Source organism: Synchiropus splendidus, chromosome 17 (genome assembly GCF_027744825.2).
Source record: "Synchiropus splendidus isolate RoL2022-P1 chromosome 17, RoL_Sspl_1.0, whole genome shotgun sequence".
Classification (NCBI taxonomy): Eukaryota; Metazoa; Chordata; class Actinopteri; order Syngnathiformes; family Callionymidae; genus Synchiropus; species Synchiropus splendidus.
Genome location: NC_071350.1, coordinates 11,107,741 through 11,124,976, shown reverse-complemented (window position 1 = coordinate 11,124,976; position 17,236 = coordinate 11,107,741). Strand labels below are relative to the sequence as shown.

Sequence of the window (17,236 nt, the reverse complement as noted above, 5' to 3'; positions counted from 1 at the left end):
TTGGTTTGTCTCTCTTCTGTGACTGAGATGTTTGACATCCATGTGAAAATAATCCTCTTAAAGTGTGACTCAAGTGAGTTTGTTTTGAAGGTCAGATATTCAAGTACAAGAACAGAACAGTGAGGAGCTGCACTACAAAGCTGTCTGTAGTTAGTTAGATAGGACTTTGTTCTGTCCCTACTTTTTATTGCATCAGCTGACAATGATCTCAGAGCATCACTGAGCTCTCTACTCCACAGAAGGTTTAGCATGTGAATGTGACATACAAGGTGGATCATGGACTCCATCAAAATACCTAATACCTGTTCAACACTTGCCTTCATTCCGGTCTCATAATTCCAGACACGTATGACTATGTGTTGCCAGCACCCTGAATGTGTTGGACTAGTTTGCTCTTATCTTATCTGTCCATCTAATGAGGCGTGTTCACCTATATTGCAGCTGCAATTGGGCTCCAGGTGAGCGCACTCAGAGTGGAGCTGGAGCAGCGGGACGGACTGACAGAAAGATCGCTCTCATACCAAGTTAGGGTTTTATTCAAAAACACATTATTTATTTTTCCTTCTGTTAAAGAACAAGTGTTGCTTTTAACCCCTCTTTTTCACTTTTGTCATCGACCAGTCCAACAATGAGTGACAACAAGGTAGGTTTTACCTGAAGTGTTTTTTTTAGACTCTGGAAGCTGATGCAGTTTTCTTAATTCCTCCTTTAGGATGATTCTCCAGTCTACACCAACTTTGGTTTTCAGATGGAGGACCCCCCACCGCCGGTGTACTCACCCTATCAGGCCAGCGACACTGCACTTCCTCCCAGCTACGACAACGCTAGGTTTCTCAGACTAGAACCCCCTCCCTACACGTCTCATCCCGATGTCGACTCCGGGCTTCATGTGGAAGGACGGACACCTCCGCCATACACCATTCAACTCGGCACTATCCCTGTGTCGGAACCCAATGACCATGTGGACGCCAATCCATGGACCACCAACCCCGATCAAGGTGCGATGACACGCGCAGGAAGCTTCTCAGCTAAGATGAGCGGGAGGAAGTTTAAGCTGAAAAGGTTCCAGAGAGACACGATTCAAAGAGTTATTATTGACCTATTTTCATTTCATTTATTTGGCTCCTCCTGAAGTCAAATTGATTTATTTAAGCCAAAATTTACTGACACATTTCTGCTGCTCCATTGGTTAGAAAAATGAGTGACGTCTCATGTGTTTGTCTGTGTGTGGTTTTATAGGACTGAGGCGAGTTCTATTTTGCCGCGTTTTTCCTGTCCTGGCGATGATGGTTGTGTCATCTGCTGTCACGCTGTTGATATTATGTGAGTGTCAAGACTTTACCAGAACCAGTAGACCTGCCGGCATCTGATAAACCCGTTGTTATATTCGCAGACGGGGCCAACGTTTTCGACACAAGGTCCTGCGGGGAAGGAGGGATGAGTATCTCCGCCTCCAAGTGGTGTGATGGAGTGCAGGACTGTCCTGGAGGGGAGGATGAATCCTATTGCTGTAAGACTGATGTTTTTGAGTCCACAACTGAATGAGATGTACGGTGGCTGACACATGCAAAACAAATTTACAAACTCTTGGAACAAATTTACAAATAACATAACACATTTACGACAAATTAAAAAAACCTCTTCAGCAAACCTTTTTTTTTTTTTTTGTAATTCTATGTTCAAATTTCTAAAATTTCTTGTGGTCTTTCAGAGTTTGTAAATGTGTTTTCACAGTTTGTAAAATTGTTTCCAACACACTTACAAACTCTGTAAACACTTTCACGAACCCTGAAAACAATTTTACAAAGTTTTTAAACAAATTTACAAAGTCTGAAAACAAATGTATAAACCCGGAAAACACATTTACAAACTGGGAAATACACTCAAAAACTCAGGGAAAAAAATGGTTTCCTCCAGAAGTTTGTAAATTTGTTTCAAGAGTTAAATGTGTTTTGTACTTCTCAGCCACCGTAGAGATGCCCTCAGGAGATGCATTTCCAAGCACAAATTGTTAGATAATGTTACAGAGCTCTGACTCAGAAGACTTCTCTCCTCTGCAGTTCGTCTCCACGGAACAAACTTCATACTGCAGAGCTACTCCAAAGCAAGTCAGAGCTGGAGGACTGTTTGCATGGAGTCCTGGAACACGGACTTCAGCAGACAGGTGTGCCAGCACATGGGCTACAACAGGTGCTGATTCTCCTTCCAGTCTTCAAGTCTTGGTTTTATTATGAATTGACTTTCAATATATGACACGCTGCGTCTTGAACCAACTGAGACATGAATTTGATTCCAACCTGAACACGTGTGTTTGTTTCAGCCAAGACTATGTGGGATACAGTTGGGCCACTCCTGACTTCTTGACTGAGTTTGTGGCAGTTAAGTCTGGATATAACTCGACTTCTAATGTGCTGTCTGTGCTGACAGAGAGGTAATATCTTCAGTTGTTTTCTAAGTGGCGTGCGTTGTGTTAAAAAGGTATTTGAATCCTGTATTTGCTTTGACTCGCAGAGATACATGCTCCGCCGGAGCCATCCAGCTTCGCTGCATCTGTAAGATCTTCCTAACTGTCAACCAAAATATGAGGAATTACTGTTTATTATATAGATAAATCTTCATTTATTTATGCTTATTTGTCATGAAGGAATTGTTAAGAGTCATATTCACGTTGTTGTCGTCTTCACCAGACTGTGGGAAGAGCATTGCTGCGCCCAGAAATCGTATTGTTGGTGGGACAGATGCTGTGAAAGGAGCCTGGCCTTGGCAGGTCAGTCTACAGGTTCGGGGTTGGCACGTCTGCGGCGGCTCCATCATCAGCTCTGACTGGATCCTCTCTGCTGCTCACTGCTTCCAGAAGTGAGTTGCAGAGAATAAAATGAAAAGAAAGTTGAACTTGAGGTTTGTTTTGGTGCTTTTACTTTAAACTCTCATGATGATCTCTGCAGATATTCAAGCCCTTATGACTGGACTGTAAAGTATGGTAAAATCAGCCAATCCGTGATGGATCTCATGACCGGAAAATCTGTCTATACAATCATCACTCATGAAAAATATCATTCAGTGACAAATGACTACGACATCGCCCTCCTGAAACTAACGTCCCCCTTGACCTTCGCCGGTGAGTGTTTCCATATTTACTGGTCAGTCACCTGGAGGTTCTTTTCCTCAGGAGCCAGTGTTATGATTTGTATCTAGAGGTTTATATCCACGTCATTAATGACCATCTCCGTGTCTCAGACAATGTGAGGCCGGTGTGTCTCCCCAATTTCGGTGCAGACTTATCCCCTGAGCGCCAGGCTTGGATTACAGGTTGGGGAGCTCTGTATTCTTCAGGTGAGGATTTTCTAAAGTCACATTTGGATCTATACAGTGAATTAATCCGCCCACTATTGTCCGTGCAGGGCCGAGCCCAGACACCCTCAACCAAGCCGAGGTGACCATGTACAAGACAGAGACCTGCAACAGGTGGGACATACTGAACGGGGCCCTCACTGAGGCCATGATCTGTGCTGGCAAGCTTTCAGGAGGCGTCGACTCGTGTCAGGTATGTGTGTGTTGTCGTTGTTCTGAGCTCGGAAAGAGCGAGGTGAACCCAAGATTGCTGCTGCAGGGGGACAGTGGGGGGCCCCTGGTGGTGAAGGAGGCAGGCTTGTGGTGGCTGGTGGGGGACACTAGCTGGGGGTACGGATGTGCAGCGAGGAAGAAACCGGGAGTCTACGGCAACGTCTCCCACTTCATAGAATGGATCCACACACACATGCAGGTGAGCGGCTGCACATCTGAAACATGCTAGTGTTGTTGTTTTCAGCCGTCCGTCACGATCTAAGCAACTCATAAAATGCTTTACTAATACTATAGTTTGCTACATTGTACCACACAAATGTAACACAGTGTCTGTAGCATCATTGAAGATGCTACACCGCTAAATGCTAACAGTCATGTCTCTCAACAGATGCATTGACGGCTGCACGACACAGGACTCGACTTTGGATCTGACAATCAGAAGGAGTCAAATAATACTTTGTAACAAACGTGAAGACTTGTGATTTTGTTGTTGTTTGTCTGTAGACAAAGAGCGCACTGAACAAACAAATAAATACAAAAAAAAAGATTTCTTTGCTGAAATAAAAATATATTTTTGCACAAAAGGGTACGTTTGTTTTAAGCAAGATTGTGTCAATACGCGTCACACCAGCCATTTTTAGAGAACTACACAAGCTGATTTTATTCCTCTTATATGCTTGTAATACTTTGCCTGTTTAGTAGCCTTTTACTTTGAAAACTTACTGGCCGTGATCCTCTATTCCCTGCTCCTCTTCTTCACACCGCCCGTGTGTTACAGGCGCTCCGCAGCGCTACTGCCATCTGCTGTCCATTTGAGCTCATTGCACTCGAAATATTTAACCCAAAATATATTGATATTTTAAGAACGAATAAATAACAATATGCTGTGCAAATGTATAGTTTCTCCCAGCACCATTTCTCTTCTCCCTTAAAGACAGCCAGCCAACGTGGAGAAAGGAGCTGTGGAAGCTTCTCTGTACTATGAAAAGTTACTTATGACCGAAAATAACAGTCAGAATCGAAATGCCTGTCTTCAGTTTGGGCATATACTCCCTTATTTAATGATTTATAAGAAATTAGGGAATCTTTGATCCCATTCCTGAGCGTCATGTCGAACTAGATTCTAACAACTACCAGCAACTACCTAACATGCAGCTCTACACCGGAGCCAGGTGTTTACTAGTTCAGACTAGTTTCCAAGTCTGAAGTGTTGGAGCTCCTGGTACATGGTCCTGGAAACCTTGTGAGTCCAGCACACACCTGTGTTCCTCAACATTCCGTGTGAGATAAATAATAATTAACTCAAATGGCTGAATGAACTGTATGTGTGTTTGATTTTTGTGACTGAGATTAATGTCTGCTCACAGGCTTGACCCACATGTTATTATTATTACGATGAAATAAACTTGTAATGACCTCAAGAGGAACTCTGCTTCTATGGTTTTCTTCAGCGCTGTGATTTACACTTCAGGTGTTTACGGCAGGGTAACGTTATATATATTTTATGCCGCACTATAAATCTAGAGGTCAGTGTACATTAAGATGTGTCAGAATTGAGGCAGTTGTAGTTGACATTGTCTTGGATTTGGAGGCTGTACACGTTCAAGTTGGCTAGTTTGTATGATCACGCAGCTTCTTGGGAACTGCAGATTCCCAGCATGACCGAGAAAATTAGAAATGAAGGCGTTTTTCATTTACACCGTCATGGATTCCCATAAATAACTGAAGATAAATGACAATTATTTGTGTTTTATGAGCTGGACTGGATGTTTTGTGCAATCAAAATTCAACTTTCTGCTCAACTTTGCCTTCCAGAGAATATTATTAATGAAGTTGTGTGTTTGTTTAGTAGGTGTACAGCAGTGATGTGTGTCATTGTTTACCAACCCAGGTACAGAAGGGCAGTCCTGCACTAGGAAGTCATTTTTCAGTCTCTCCATGTGACTCTTCTATTCTCTTTCTCCGCTGCCAGAGTTAAACATTAGCCAGAGCTGAAAGTCCTGCGGCTTTCAGTGTTTCTCTAAAGAGCTTTTGACCACTTGTTTGGACGTCACTGAGCAAACACGCCTTCTTTTCCTGATGGGCAAAAGAATTCTCTAACAAGGCAAGTCCGTCTGTTGCGTAACACAGTCTTGCTCGGGTCGTCTTGTTTTCATTCAAATGTATCCAAATTGTGTTGAGAGACGCCTTGGCCTGTATTTAATCCGACACTCATTCAAGAAAAAACAACCTCGCATCTCATTCTAATGTAGTTTTTCATGACTTGAGCGAGGTTGTTTTGGCAGCTGCTGTGGAAATTTAACCAAATATACTTGGCACTAATATTATATTGTAGGTCAGCGGAGAAGGCACCATATTATGTTTGTGTTGGATTTATCTTATCACCGTGCCATTAGTGAGTGTGTCCACCTATATTGTAGCCATTAGTCATCCTGTCAGGTGTGTGCTCACTCACACAGGGGGCGTGGCCTGGCTGTTCATTAGCATGAGTGGAGAGGGAAACCTGGAGCTGAGACAGAAACTGAATCACACTGAGAGGAATCCTGAAGAAGGTGAGTGGAAATTCACTGATAGAAGAAAGGTGCTCTCTCTTCACTCGGGTTGTGCACAGAAACCTGTTTATATATAGCCGAGGTGACCATATATATATATATATATATATATATATATATATATATATATATATATATATATATATATATATATATATATATATGATAATGATTAAGATTATACTGTCTGTTGTAAACGGAGTTTGCTTCTACTTCGACAGCATCGGATTGAGCTGCTGAACTGGTCCGACAATGAACAGCGACAGGGTGAGTTGTGCTTTAAGTTTACTTTCTTCTTTATTTAATAGGATTTTTTTTTTGTTATTCCTCCTTTAGGATATTCCTCCCGTCTACGACAACATTGGCTTCCAGTTAGAGGAGGCGACGCCGCCACCGTACTCGCCTCCTCAGTCCATCTACCCTGCTCTTCCACAGGAGACCCCCAGCTACGTGGTGGTCCCCCCACACACCATCAACACCCATCAAAGTGTCCCAATACAGGCGCCACCGTACACAGCCCAAATCAAAGGTATGGTGACGCACCGCTGACCTGCTGAAATAATCTGTAACTGACAGACACGGAGACGACCTGCTCGTGACTTCATGACTAGTGACGATAAATCGGCAGGACAGGAGGAAGTAGAAGGCCTTTAGCTCAGACGCCGGGGGGCTGCCAACCCCCAGTTTCTATTCTCTTTAGTCTGGGTGCCTTTCACAACCCTATAGTCTAGATTCTGTTTTTTTTCCCTGAGTCACTCACTTGGTTTCTTGGTCGGAATATTGCTAACATCATGAAATGACTTTAAATTTTGACTTGATGTGGCGTAATGTTGACATATCTTTTAAGTTTCCCCTGTATTCAAGCATCAGCCACGTTCCACTTGTATTTTCCTTCATTTCATCTTGATCTATTTTTAAAGGCAGTCAAATTCTTTAACTCCTTAAAATCAAATATTGGATTTCAATATTGAAGTGGACTCGTCCCACACGGAGAGGAACAGGCAGTACTTCAAGCAGAATATAGATGGACTCTTTTCCCCTTCCGAAACTGCATCTTTTTTTGGTCTGTATAATGTTTACGTATTTTCTTCCCATTAAAGTGGACAAGGAACTCTGGTTTCCTCCCACACTGCCACGGCATTATCTGCAAATTATAATGACCTGTTTCTTTGCTTTGTTTTCTTTTGTGTACATGAATTCTTCTTACTTTTTGCACCTCAATTTCGCTGTTTTCTCTACTACGCATTGTTTATTGGGAGTCAGATGAAAATATGAGTTTAAACACACCCCAAAATATTTTGTTATCAGGTCTCACGTAGGTGGATTTGACTGGGTTCAGGTGGAATGTGTCAGCTGTGTTAAGAGAATGCGCCTCAAAAAAGATTTTCACCTAAAAAAAAATTGGTGACATCTGAGGGACTATATTTCAGTCCAGTAAGGTTTTAAAGCAAAAACGTTTTGCTATTTAATAACTTGGGTTATTCTGACCCCATCAGAACTGTTTTGTTTTTGCTCTTCACTTTGCTGACAGATTCACAGTCTAATGTTTAAGACCTTATTGTTATTGTGTCTGCTGGAACCCGAAATACATAGTCAAAAATGGCTCACACTGGCTGACATCATGAGGTGATGTGTCTATCCGGTCAATTTTAGTAATATTTCTGGACTAGATCATTGTTTCTGTATCATCCGGAGACTCACAGGAGAGGTGCTGTTTTGCTTGTGCACAAAACGTTTCCGACCTCAGTGTGGTCAGTGTTAGAGATGCTGAAGCCATGTGTAGCATGTGGTGACATGAATCCGACACCAGCAAACAAATGTGCGCGACCGCGTGTGTGAGAATCAGAGTTTTATGCCATTGTTTGTAGCGGGATCATCCTGTTTCTATTTTTCTTGCCAACTGTAAAATAAGGAATGTGACTCAAACTCATTCTATTTTTCAATTTTTATATCCTTATCAAATTGGTAAGACAAAACACAATCAGCTGAATAGCAGCGATTTATGTATTTGTCAGGTCGAACTTGGACTTCAAACAGTCAGATAGCTTGAATATGCTTCGCCCACGTGCCACGCTAACTGGCATGAAACTTGGCAACAGGAATAAATAAAGTTCCTAAATGTTTTACAGCGCCGGACGATACTTTATGTTGTTGAAGTTTCCTCACGTGTTCCTTCAACTGACCTTTAGAATTGCAGAAATAAACATGAAACCCCTCGAATTTCAGGTGTAGTATCTGTGGTGAAACTTCTTATGAGAGTAACTTCACTCCTTGTTCCTCCTTGTACATCTATCAAAGAGCTGAATTTACATATTTTTTTACATAACCAGTTTTAACAAAACATTCTTGGACTCTCCTTAAAGTTATGAAAATCAGTGACGTCATGTGTTTCAGCTGTTCCAGCACGAAGAGGACCGCGATGGAACTACATCATTTGTGTGACGCTCAGTGTGCTGGTGGCTCTGGCCGTCATCGGGCTACTGCTCTGGTACTTCTGTGAGTACTGCAGTAGGAGCTCATCAGAACTGCTGTTATAATATGCACTTACTTTGAGTGTGTTTACAGTGTACTACCAGTGTGTGATGGGCATGTCGTGTGGGGCTGGAGGGGGGTGTCTGAGTGCCTCCCAGTGGTGTGATGGAGTGAAGGACTGCACCAATGGAAAGGATGAATCCCACTGCTGTAAGACAACACACACTTAACAGGAACAGTTGAGGCTAGAAGGGGGAGGCGTGTCCTGAAAATGCTATTGAAAACTGAGTTTAGACTCAAGGATCTGGCATCTGTCTTCACATTCTATCCACTTTTGTATGGAGTTTATACGCATTATAATTCCACAGATATTTCCCAGTTTGTTTATTTATTTCCACATTTATTTTCACTAATATTTATCATTTTTTCTCACACATTAGCATTGAAAATTCCATACTGATCCTTCCATATTTCTGTAAAATAACAGCCTCCAGTTTCCACGAGTCAAACAGACACAAAGTGACTTAACGCGACTGGCACAAACGTGACGCACGTGTATTTGCATTGAGTTTCGTCGAGGAGATAAAAACGTTTTCTCTTCCTGGCAGTTCGTCTGCACGGCACCAACTTCATGCTGCAGGGCTACTCCAAACACTCTCAGAGCTGGAGGACTGTTTGTGCTGAAAACTGGAATAACAACTACGGCAGAGAGGTGTGCGGGCAGATGGGCTACAGCAGGTGCTGACTCCCTTTTACCTCTTCGTCCAGGTCTTGTTTTGAGATGAAGGGCTTTCAATATGCACGTGGTATGGTCAGAGACAAACATGTTGATGATGTTAAAATGAAACTTTGACTCATGAGCGGATTAAAGCAGCTAACAGATCCATGTGCGGTTTACATCGTGACAGAGGGACAAATAAAGGACCTGTTTCTGAGGATATTCAAGTTAGGCATGTTTGTTTATCCTCAGAAATGATTACGTGGCGTCCAGTCAGACCAGCACCGGGTCCTCCACTGGCTTCCTAAAGCTGAGGCCTAAAGATCACCATGACTCGAACGTGATGTCTCAGCTGGAGGAGAGGTGATCTCTTCAACTATCGTCAGAAAAGTAGAGGATCCGAGCTTCTGTTGTCTTTGAATTTCCTTGTTCTCTAACCTGCAGCCATGTTTGCACCACTGGTGCCATCAAACTGCAGTGCATCGGTATGCAAAATCTGAATTAAAAAGCATGAAATATATGATATTTCCCCACATTTTTAAGAGACTGTTAAGAGGTGTATTAACGTTGTCGTCAACAGACTGTGGGAAGAGCATTGCTGCGCCCAGAAATCGTATTGTTGGGGGGACAGATGCTGTGAAAGGAGCCTGGCCTTGGCAGGTCAGTCTACAGGTTCGGGGTCAACACATGTGCGGCGGCTCCATTATCGCCCCCTACTGGATCGTCTCTGCTGCTCACTGCTTCGAGACGTGAGTGAAACTACACGTTTCCACGATGCTGAATGTCACTGGAGGCTTTTGAGGCTTGTTTTTTGGTTGTTGTTGTGACGGTTTGGTAGAATGAATGTAAGTCACCTTGTCCCCTGCGTGACAGGGATGAACTTCATAACCACGAATGCACACTGACTAGATGCACAAACCTGGTTCAACAATATCCAACAGCGATTTCTTCCTTTGATTCACGTGGTTCCCTCCCTCTCACTCTCAGATATTCAAGCCCTCATCACTGGACTGTAAAGTATGGTGAAATCAGCCAATCCGTGATGGATTTCACCATCGGAAAATCGGTGTATAAAATCATCAATCATGAAAAATATGATCCAGACTCAAATGACAACGACATCACCCTCCTGAAACTAAGGTCCCCCTTGACCTTCACCGGTGAGTGTTTCCATATTTACTGGTCAGTCACCTGGAGGTTCTTTTCCTCAGGAGCCAGTGTTATGATTTGTATCTAGAGGTTTATATCCATGTCATTAATGACCATCTCCGTGTCTCAGACAATGTGAGGCCGGTGTGTCTCCCCAACTTCGGTGCAGACTTATCCCCTGAGCGCCAGGCTTGGATTACAGGTTGGGGAGCTCTGTATTCTTCAGGTGAGGATTTTCTAAAGTCACGTTTGGATCTATACAGTGAATTAATCCGCCCACTATTGTCCGTGCAGGGCCGAGCCCAGACACCCTCAACCAAGCCGAGGTGACCATGTACAAGACAGAGACCTGCAACAGGTGGGACATACTGAACGGGGCCCTCACTGAGGCCATGATCTGTGCTGGCAAGCTTTCAGGAGGCGTCGACTCGTGTCAGGTATGTGTGTGTTGTCGTTGTTCTGAGCTCGGAAAGAGCGAGGTGAACCCAAGATTGCTGCTGCAGGGGGACAGTGGGGGGCCCCTGGTGGTGAAGGAGGCAGGCTTGTGGTGGCTGGTGGGGGACACTAGCTGGGGGTACGGATGTGCAGCGAGGAAGAAACCGGGAGTCTACGGCAACGTCTCCCACTTCATAGAATGGATCCACACACACATGCAGGTGAGCGGCTGCACATGTGAAACATGCTAGTGTTGTTGTTTGCAGCCGTCCGTCGTGATCAACTCAGAAAGTACTGCAACAGCTACAATGCTAAATGCTAACAGTCGTGTCTGTCAACAGAACCAGTGACACAGGACTCGTCGTTGCATCTGACAATCAGAAGGAATCTAAAAATACTATGCAGTAAAATGAAGAATTGTGATTTTATTTTTGTACGTCTGCGAAGGATGATGCCGCATTTTTATTCGAACAAATTTAGATTATTTATTTGTTGAAATAAACGTATGCTTTTCCACTAAAAACGTTGTTGGTGTATGAGAGAATCTAAGGGTTTGATGCGAGAAATAGCACTTGAATTATAGCACACACTGCTCATGACTGACCATTTTCTCTGGTCCTTTCTATTCAGATATTTTTACAGTTCTTATTTTAAAGACCCATGCATTTTGGGTTTATGTAGCTTGCACCCGTGAAATATTATCTAAGGCTTCTGGCTCTGTTCAGTTCTTTGTTTGGTACGTTGAAGAAACAAGTATATTGTTCTTGTTTATCGAAGGAGAGTATCGTGTACCTTAGTCACACACCACTAGCATTTAACAAACTGTGTTTGGTTTTGGTTCCTGGTCTGACACTGTTGTTTGGACAATGGGTTGCCAGCCATTTTGTTCCTCGGAGTGCAGCTAAGGTGATGTCTTCAAATACCAGCGCTCTGCTTCTCCGGTAGTGGTGATAGAATTGTTTTTTTATTCGTGAGCCACATTTATTTATTTATGCCTGAGCTAGTCTAACAAAATAGGTGATAACATGAACCCATAAAGAGAAAACACTTGCTCAATATAAACTTGAATTCCCACTATATTGCACTTATTCTTCTATGCGCTTATGTATGTTTCCACTTCTTCACATCTCTGACCTAAATTGTGATTATTGACAAATGTTGTTGACGCTGACAGAGCCTACGTTTTGTTAATATATATAGCAGTTATAAAAGTTGTTGCCAGGAATTTTCTTGTCATGTTTTTGTTGCCTACTTCCTCATTGTCCCTGAAGATCATCCTGACTTCCTGTCATTTTTATCTTCATTACAGCTTAATGATTTACGATATTCATTTAATTTCCTGTATCGTTTTAAGTGTCTGTGAGCTGTAAAATTACTCATTGTGATGAAGTCGCCTGTTAAAAGGCAGATTCTTTCTGTTGTAGGTTTAAACCCTCCGGTATTAGAAAAGAGGCCAGTCGCGCCATCTGTCAAGTAGCTGTTCACAGAAATGAAACCTACTTCTTGGTTTAACAAGCATGAACACCTCACATCAGTGAAAAATATTTTTTTTATTCCACACCACAACAACATGATGAACTTAAATAATCGATGAGGACACGGAACATAACAGAAAAACTTTGGCATGAACACAAAAATGGCGGGTGAAAAGAGCGTGTCTGCCTCCCTGCAGTCTCCGGGACACGCAGCACGTCTCTCCACAGCCAGTTTCAACATCCAGATACAACATCAAGCGTCGGTCTCCATTCAGCATCATATAAATATATTTCTACATCTGTCAGGATCAAAGTGAAGCCATATTATCAAATAAATAAATAATATAAAGAATAAAAAATGATGGTACGCACAATAAGGAAATAATGGCAAAAGGAAGATTGAAAAGCGAAACAAAGTTTGTTAAACAATGAAAAGTAATTAAAGACGGTAAACCATTTTCTTCTTGGGCAAGTGGGAATTCTGTATTTGGTTTGAGTTGTAGGTCCAATGTAGGTCTTGATATTCCTCTCTTTGGGTCGTGTATGTTAAAGGAGCGTTGCCCTGTACAGTTCTTTATAATCTTTGCTATTCATAGTTCATTCGTCTGTTCTGGCTTCACACGCAGCATTTTTTTTTTTTCGTCCTCTCATCGTCGTGCACAAAGAGAGAGGAGCAGCAAGTGCTAAAATCCTTCTTCCCCCTGCGCGAGGCTCACCTGAGTCCGGCAGCTGAGCCCAGGCCGGACTCATCCCGCCACATGAAGTCCTGGCGCTCCCCTCGAGCCAGACCGCTGTCTGCCGCTGGGTGGTGCCTGTAGCCAGGTCTCCCCTCTGGGCAGAGGCTGAGTCTCGCTGAGCTGTTGCTGATCTTGAACAGCCCGTTGGGACCCAAGAAGGAGTCTCTCTCGCTCCCTCCCATGTTGTTCACCGTCTCCAGGTCATTATAAACCGCAATGTCGCTGAGCTGCTTCCTCCCCTGCAGCCTCCTTCTCCTCCTGAGGAAGATGACGCCCGCCACCAGAACCAGCGCCAGCACGGCGAGGACGCAGGAGACGGTCAGCGTGGCGGAGGAGGGTTGGGAGGATTGGCGTAGAGCGGGTTTGAAACTGGGCTGCAGGGTAAACTCACAACTTGGTCCCATGAATCCTTTAGGGCACTGGCAAACCGGGCCGGTGAAGTGGGTGAAGCATGTGCCGCCGTTCTGACACGGCCGGGCGCCACAGGCATCCGAGCGAACGCTGCAGTTTTTGCCGGTGTAGCCCAGGGTGCAGGAGCAGATGTAGTCGTTGATGCCGTCCTGGCAGGTTCCGGCGTTCTGGCACGGGCTCGAGGCGCAGTCGTCGATGTTCACTTGGCAGTTGGCGCCGGAGAAGCCGGGCTGGCAGCGACAGAGAACACTCTGACCGAGATCTAAACACTCGCCGCCTGCAGAGAGTAAAACAGACCCATTAGTCTCCAGAAGAGTCAACAGCAGTGAATGTATGGATTGGAATGAACTAAGCTTGACAAATACTGACAGTATTTTTGCTAGATAAATTGTAATTTTTCTTTGAAAGTGTTTTAAAATGAAGATGCATTTTAGCTAAATAGTATATACTAATATATGTAGTATGTGCAGGACATCTGTGATATCATTAATAACAACGTAATAACAAATTTGAACTGTTTTGGAAGAATGCTGTATTTGGTTTATATAGAAGAGCATTCACCTCCATCTTACTTTATCATAATTTCATTCCGTTCGCAGCCAAGTTACACATCCATAAATCTAAATATGCTCACTGATCCCCTTCCTCAATTGGTTTCTACATTGAAACACTACAATAGTTCAATTCCATTAAACATTCCACCAAACAAAAAGCACAAAAATTAATAGCTGCTGGCTCTCAATTTAAAATCTGCATTTCAAATCATTTTACCCACTAGCGTTGATATATATTTTTATAATGTTACGTCTTTTTTTTTTATTTATTTTTTGTTTTCTTTTCCTTTTTATTATTATTATCATTTATATGTTTCTGTTAATATATATCGTTCATCCGCATTTACCTGGACAGCGATTTGATCATGACTTTATGTTTAATTCTTGCAATAAAAGAAGAAGCAGAAAAAGGAAAGATAAATAAATAAATAAATAAGTTTAAAAATGCCGTAAGAAGCCATTGTTTCAGACTGCAGTCTACTAATGCGCCACTAGATGTCCTCGTATCACAAACGCGCGTGTCGGTGAACGCGAATATAGTGCGCGTCAAGTGGGTTGAGAATCATTCCATGACGACTATAATGTTTTGGAGCATCTGCATCTCCTGAAAAAGGAAGCATTCGTGAGAGTAACTGACCGTTCAGACAGGGGCGGTTGCTGCAGCGGTCCAGCTTCTTCTCACAGTTGGAGCCAGTGTAGCTGGGGGGGCAGCGGCAGGTGTAGCCCCCGGTCATTGTCTCCACACAGGTGCCCCCGTTGAAGCAGGGCCCGTCGGCACACGTCATGGCGATGATCTCACAGTTCTTCCCGTAAAAGCCTTGAGGGCAGGTGCATGAGTAGTCGTTCTCCAGGTCCTGCCAACACATCAGGATTGAGTCCGTGTCCATGGTTGTAAACAGAATGGTGCATGTCCTCCACTTACATTGCAGCTTCCTCCGTTCTTGCACGGGTTGCTGTCGCATTCGTTGGTTTCCAGCTCGCAGTTGGTTCCTCCGAACCCCGGTCTGCAGGCGCAGGTGTAGCTTCCCTGCCCGGTGTTGGTGCAGGTGGCCCCGTTGGCGCAGGGTTTGTGGTTGGTGCAGTAGTTGAGGTCCTGGTCGCAGAAGAGGCCGCCCCATCCTTCCTGGCAGTTGCACTGCCAGGGCTGGCTGCAGGTCCCGTGGAGGCAGCCTGGGTAGCGCACGCACTCAGTGCAGGAGGGGCCCTGCCAGCCCATGCGACACGTACAGCCCCCAGGGGCCTCGCAGTAGCCGTGCTTCTCGCTGCAGTCTGCCGAGCAGATGGCTGAGGAGCAGGAGGAGGAGGAGGAGGAGGGGTCTAATTACAATGGGCACACACAAAAACATATACCACCACCCCCCCCCGCGTCTGACCCCGGCCCCACTCCAGACTCCACTGTTAGTTAAGTATTAACCCAAGCAGCTGGCAGGCACACTGCTGCAGAGAAAAGCTTTCTTTCTTCCACCCCCTTCTCCTTACGCACACATCGATCACCTTGAAATATGCGTGTGCGTGCGGGGGCCACAGCCACATTGTCACCGAGAACAAAAGGCAGATGGGACCTCCAAAACACCTCCTAAGAATCTACCTCAAGTCGATCCACTTACATGCTTATGGAAGCCCATAACAAGTGGGAGCGGTACGGCTCCTACCTGAAATACTTTCAGTAAAATGTATACTTTTGTTTCATGGGATTACAGCATATATAGTGGGGGGTTTGCTGTCAACACTGACCGAACCGTTGTCTCATGAAAGTCAGACGTTACAAAGACTTCACTCACGTTCTGAGCAGTAGTTTCCTTTCCAGCCCTCAAGGCAGATGCGGTTGCCCTCCTCGTCGCAGGTGTAGTGGCCCAGGGTGTCGTCTCTCGGCCTGCAGTAGTCGGCGCATCCGTCGCCGAAGTAGTACTCGTCGCAGAAGACGTGGTAGGAGTAGCGAAGCTCGCTCTGCTCTCCAAAGTGGACGTCCTGGGACCAGTCCTCGCCGATGGCCAGTCTCCTTCTGGTTGCCAGGCGGCTCACCAGGTTGTTTTGGTTGTCTGCGGGCGAAACACAAGTTTACACATGAGTCACCAAGAAAGTCTTTAAAACTCCCCTAACAATTGCATTAAGTTATATTTCATTCTTTATATTCGTTATATTTAATAAATACAGACCAGCAGGTCGGAGTACAACAATTGCAAATAAAATAAAATAAAATAAAAAAGTGAAAATCTTCAAACATTCATTCGGAATGGAAGGTGAACGCTGGATATTTTTAAGACCGTAGCAGTGACTGTTGCTCACCTGTGTATTCCGTGGGAGATTCTGCGTTCCAGGCTTCGATGATTAAGGAAAAAGTTCCCTGGAAACATAAGTTTGACGCTCAGATATTTGGATGGGCTCACGCCGAATCAAAAGCAAAAAAAAAAGGTTGTATTTACCGGCCATTTGAAGTGGAAGGGCACTCGGATGGGCGCGCTGCTGGAGATGGAGGTGTGATCGGCCCTGATGACGTTGGTTTGTCCGGTTCCAAAGGTGCACGGGGGTTCGGCCGAGATCACGTCCTCCGGGTGTTTGAGGCAGATCCGGAAGAAGATGTGACAGTCGCGGTGTCTTCTGCAGATGCGCTGCGCCGTGTGGAAGGAGTGGATCTTCAGCTCGAAGACTCCGGAGGACAGCACCTGCAGCGGCGGAACACACCTGTGACCACGTGTTTTTCACGCGCTAAAACAGAAAGATGTGGACTTACGGTGTGCACCAAAGCCAGTGCCAGGAAGTATCTCAACTGTTGATGCGCCATCTCTTCTCGGATTGTTTCTTTATATCCGCATTAGTTTCACGAACAAAAAATGGTCAAAAAGTATCCCCAAGTTAATGTAAAAAAAGTTGCATTACTTCTATCCCGGCGTTCCTTTTGGCGACTGATAGTCCCGGGTCTTCTCTTGATCCCTGAGGTTCCACTTGTTTGGTGCGTAAAGGGGCGCACGGTGGTTTTATACCCTCTGGTCCAGCAGGGAGGAGGGGCTTCACTGGGGACCTCAGGGGAGTTGTGGGGGGGCGCGAACCCACCTTACATCTGGGCTTCCTTCCTCATAATGACAAGCATTTGTGGATGAATATTGATTCAGCAGGAATGAGATTTGATGTGTCGTCAATATACAAATGTTTGGCGTGATTTTTGAGGGTT

At 44.5% G+C, this 17,236-nt stretch overlaps 2 protein-coding genes across 2 annotated transcripts; one reads left to right on the top strand and one right to left on the bottom strand.

The window, feature by feature from the left end:
• Positions 1-69: 69 nt before the first annotated feature.
• Positions 70-12,056, top strand: LOC128748052 (uncharacterized). The gene is made up of 24 exons (XM_053846443.1): positions 70-643; positions 713-998; positions 1,240-1,323; positions 1,394-1,510; positions 2,061-2,190; positions 2,321-2,431; positions 2,512-2,552; positions 2,688-2,856; positions 2,946-3,118; positions 3,238-3,333; positions 3,402-3,544; positions 3,611-3,763; positions 6,453-6,645; positions 8,511-8,612; positions 8,682-8,798; positions 9,197-9,326; positions 9,559-9,669; positions 9,751-9,791; positions 9,887-10,055; positions 10,294-10,466; positions 10,586-10,681; positions 10,750-10,892; positions 10,959-11,111; positions 11,232-12,056. The coding sequence occupies exons 1-24, from the start codon at positions 629-631 to the stop codon at positions 11,238-11,240; spliced, it is 2,955 nt and encodes a 984-aa protein (XP_053702418.1). The 5' UTR covers positions 70-628; the 3' UTR covers positions 11,241-12,056.
• Positions 12,057-12,488: 432 nt separating this feature from the next.
• On the bottom strand, positions 12,489-16,998 carry dlb (deltaB). Its single transcript, XM_053846212.1, has 7 exons — positions 16,799-16,998; positions 16,491-16,730; positions 16,354-16,411; positions 15,849-16,106; positions 14,990-15,351; positions 14,705-14,921; positions 12,489-13,790 (listed from the first exon to the last, which is right to left on the bottom strand). Exons 1-7 carry the CDS (start codon positions 16,847-16,849, stop codon positions 13,078-13,080), a joined length of 1,899 nt encoding a protein of 632 aa, XP_053702187.1. The 5' UTR covers positions 16,850-16,998; the 3' UTR covers positions 12,489-13,077.
• Between the last annotated feature and the right edge of the window lie 238 nt (positions 16,999-17,236).

Excerpts from the sequence above, each read along its gene's own strand:
- dlb (XM_053846212.1), bottom strand. The coding sequence starts at position 16,849 with ATGGCGCATCAACAGTTGAGATACTTCCTGGCACTGGCTTTGGTGCAC. Across the intron at positions 16,412-16,490 it reads CCTTCCACTTCAAATGGCCG|GGAACTTTTTCCTTAATCAT; the intron begins GTAAATACAACC and ends TTATGTTTCCAG. Across the intron at positions 15,352-15,848 it reads AGGAAACTACTGCTCAGAAC|CCATCTGCTCGGCAGACTGC; the intron begins GTGAGTGAAGTC and ends CCTGCTCCTCAG.
- LOC128748052 (XM_053846443.1), top strand. Across the intron at positions 10,682-10,749 it reads GGGAGCTCTGTATTCTTCAG|GGCCGAGCCCAGACACCCTC; the intron begins GTGAGGATTTTC and ends TTGTCCGTGCAG. Across the intron at positions 10,893-10,958 it reads GAGGCGTCGACTCGTGTCAG|GGGGACAGTGGGGGGCCCCT; the intron begins GTATGTGTGTGT and ends TTGCTGCTGCAG.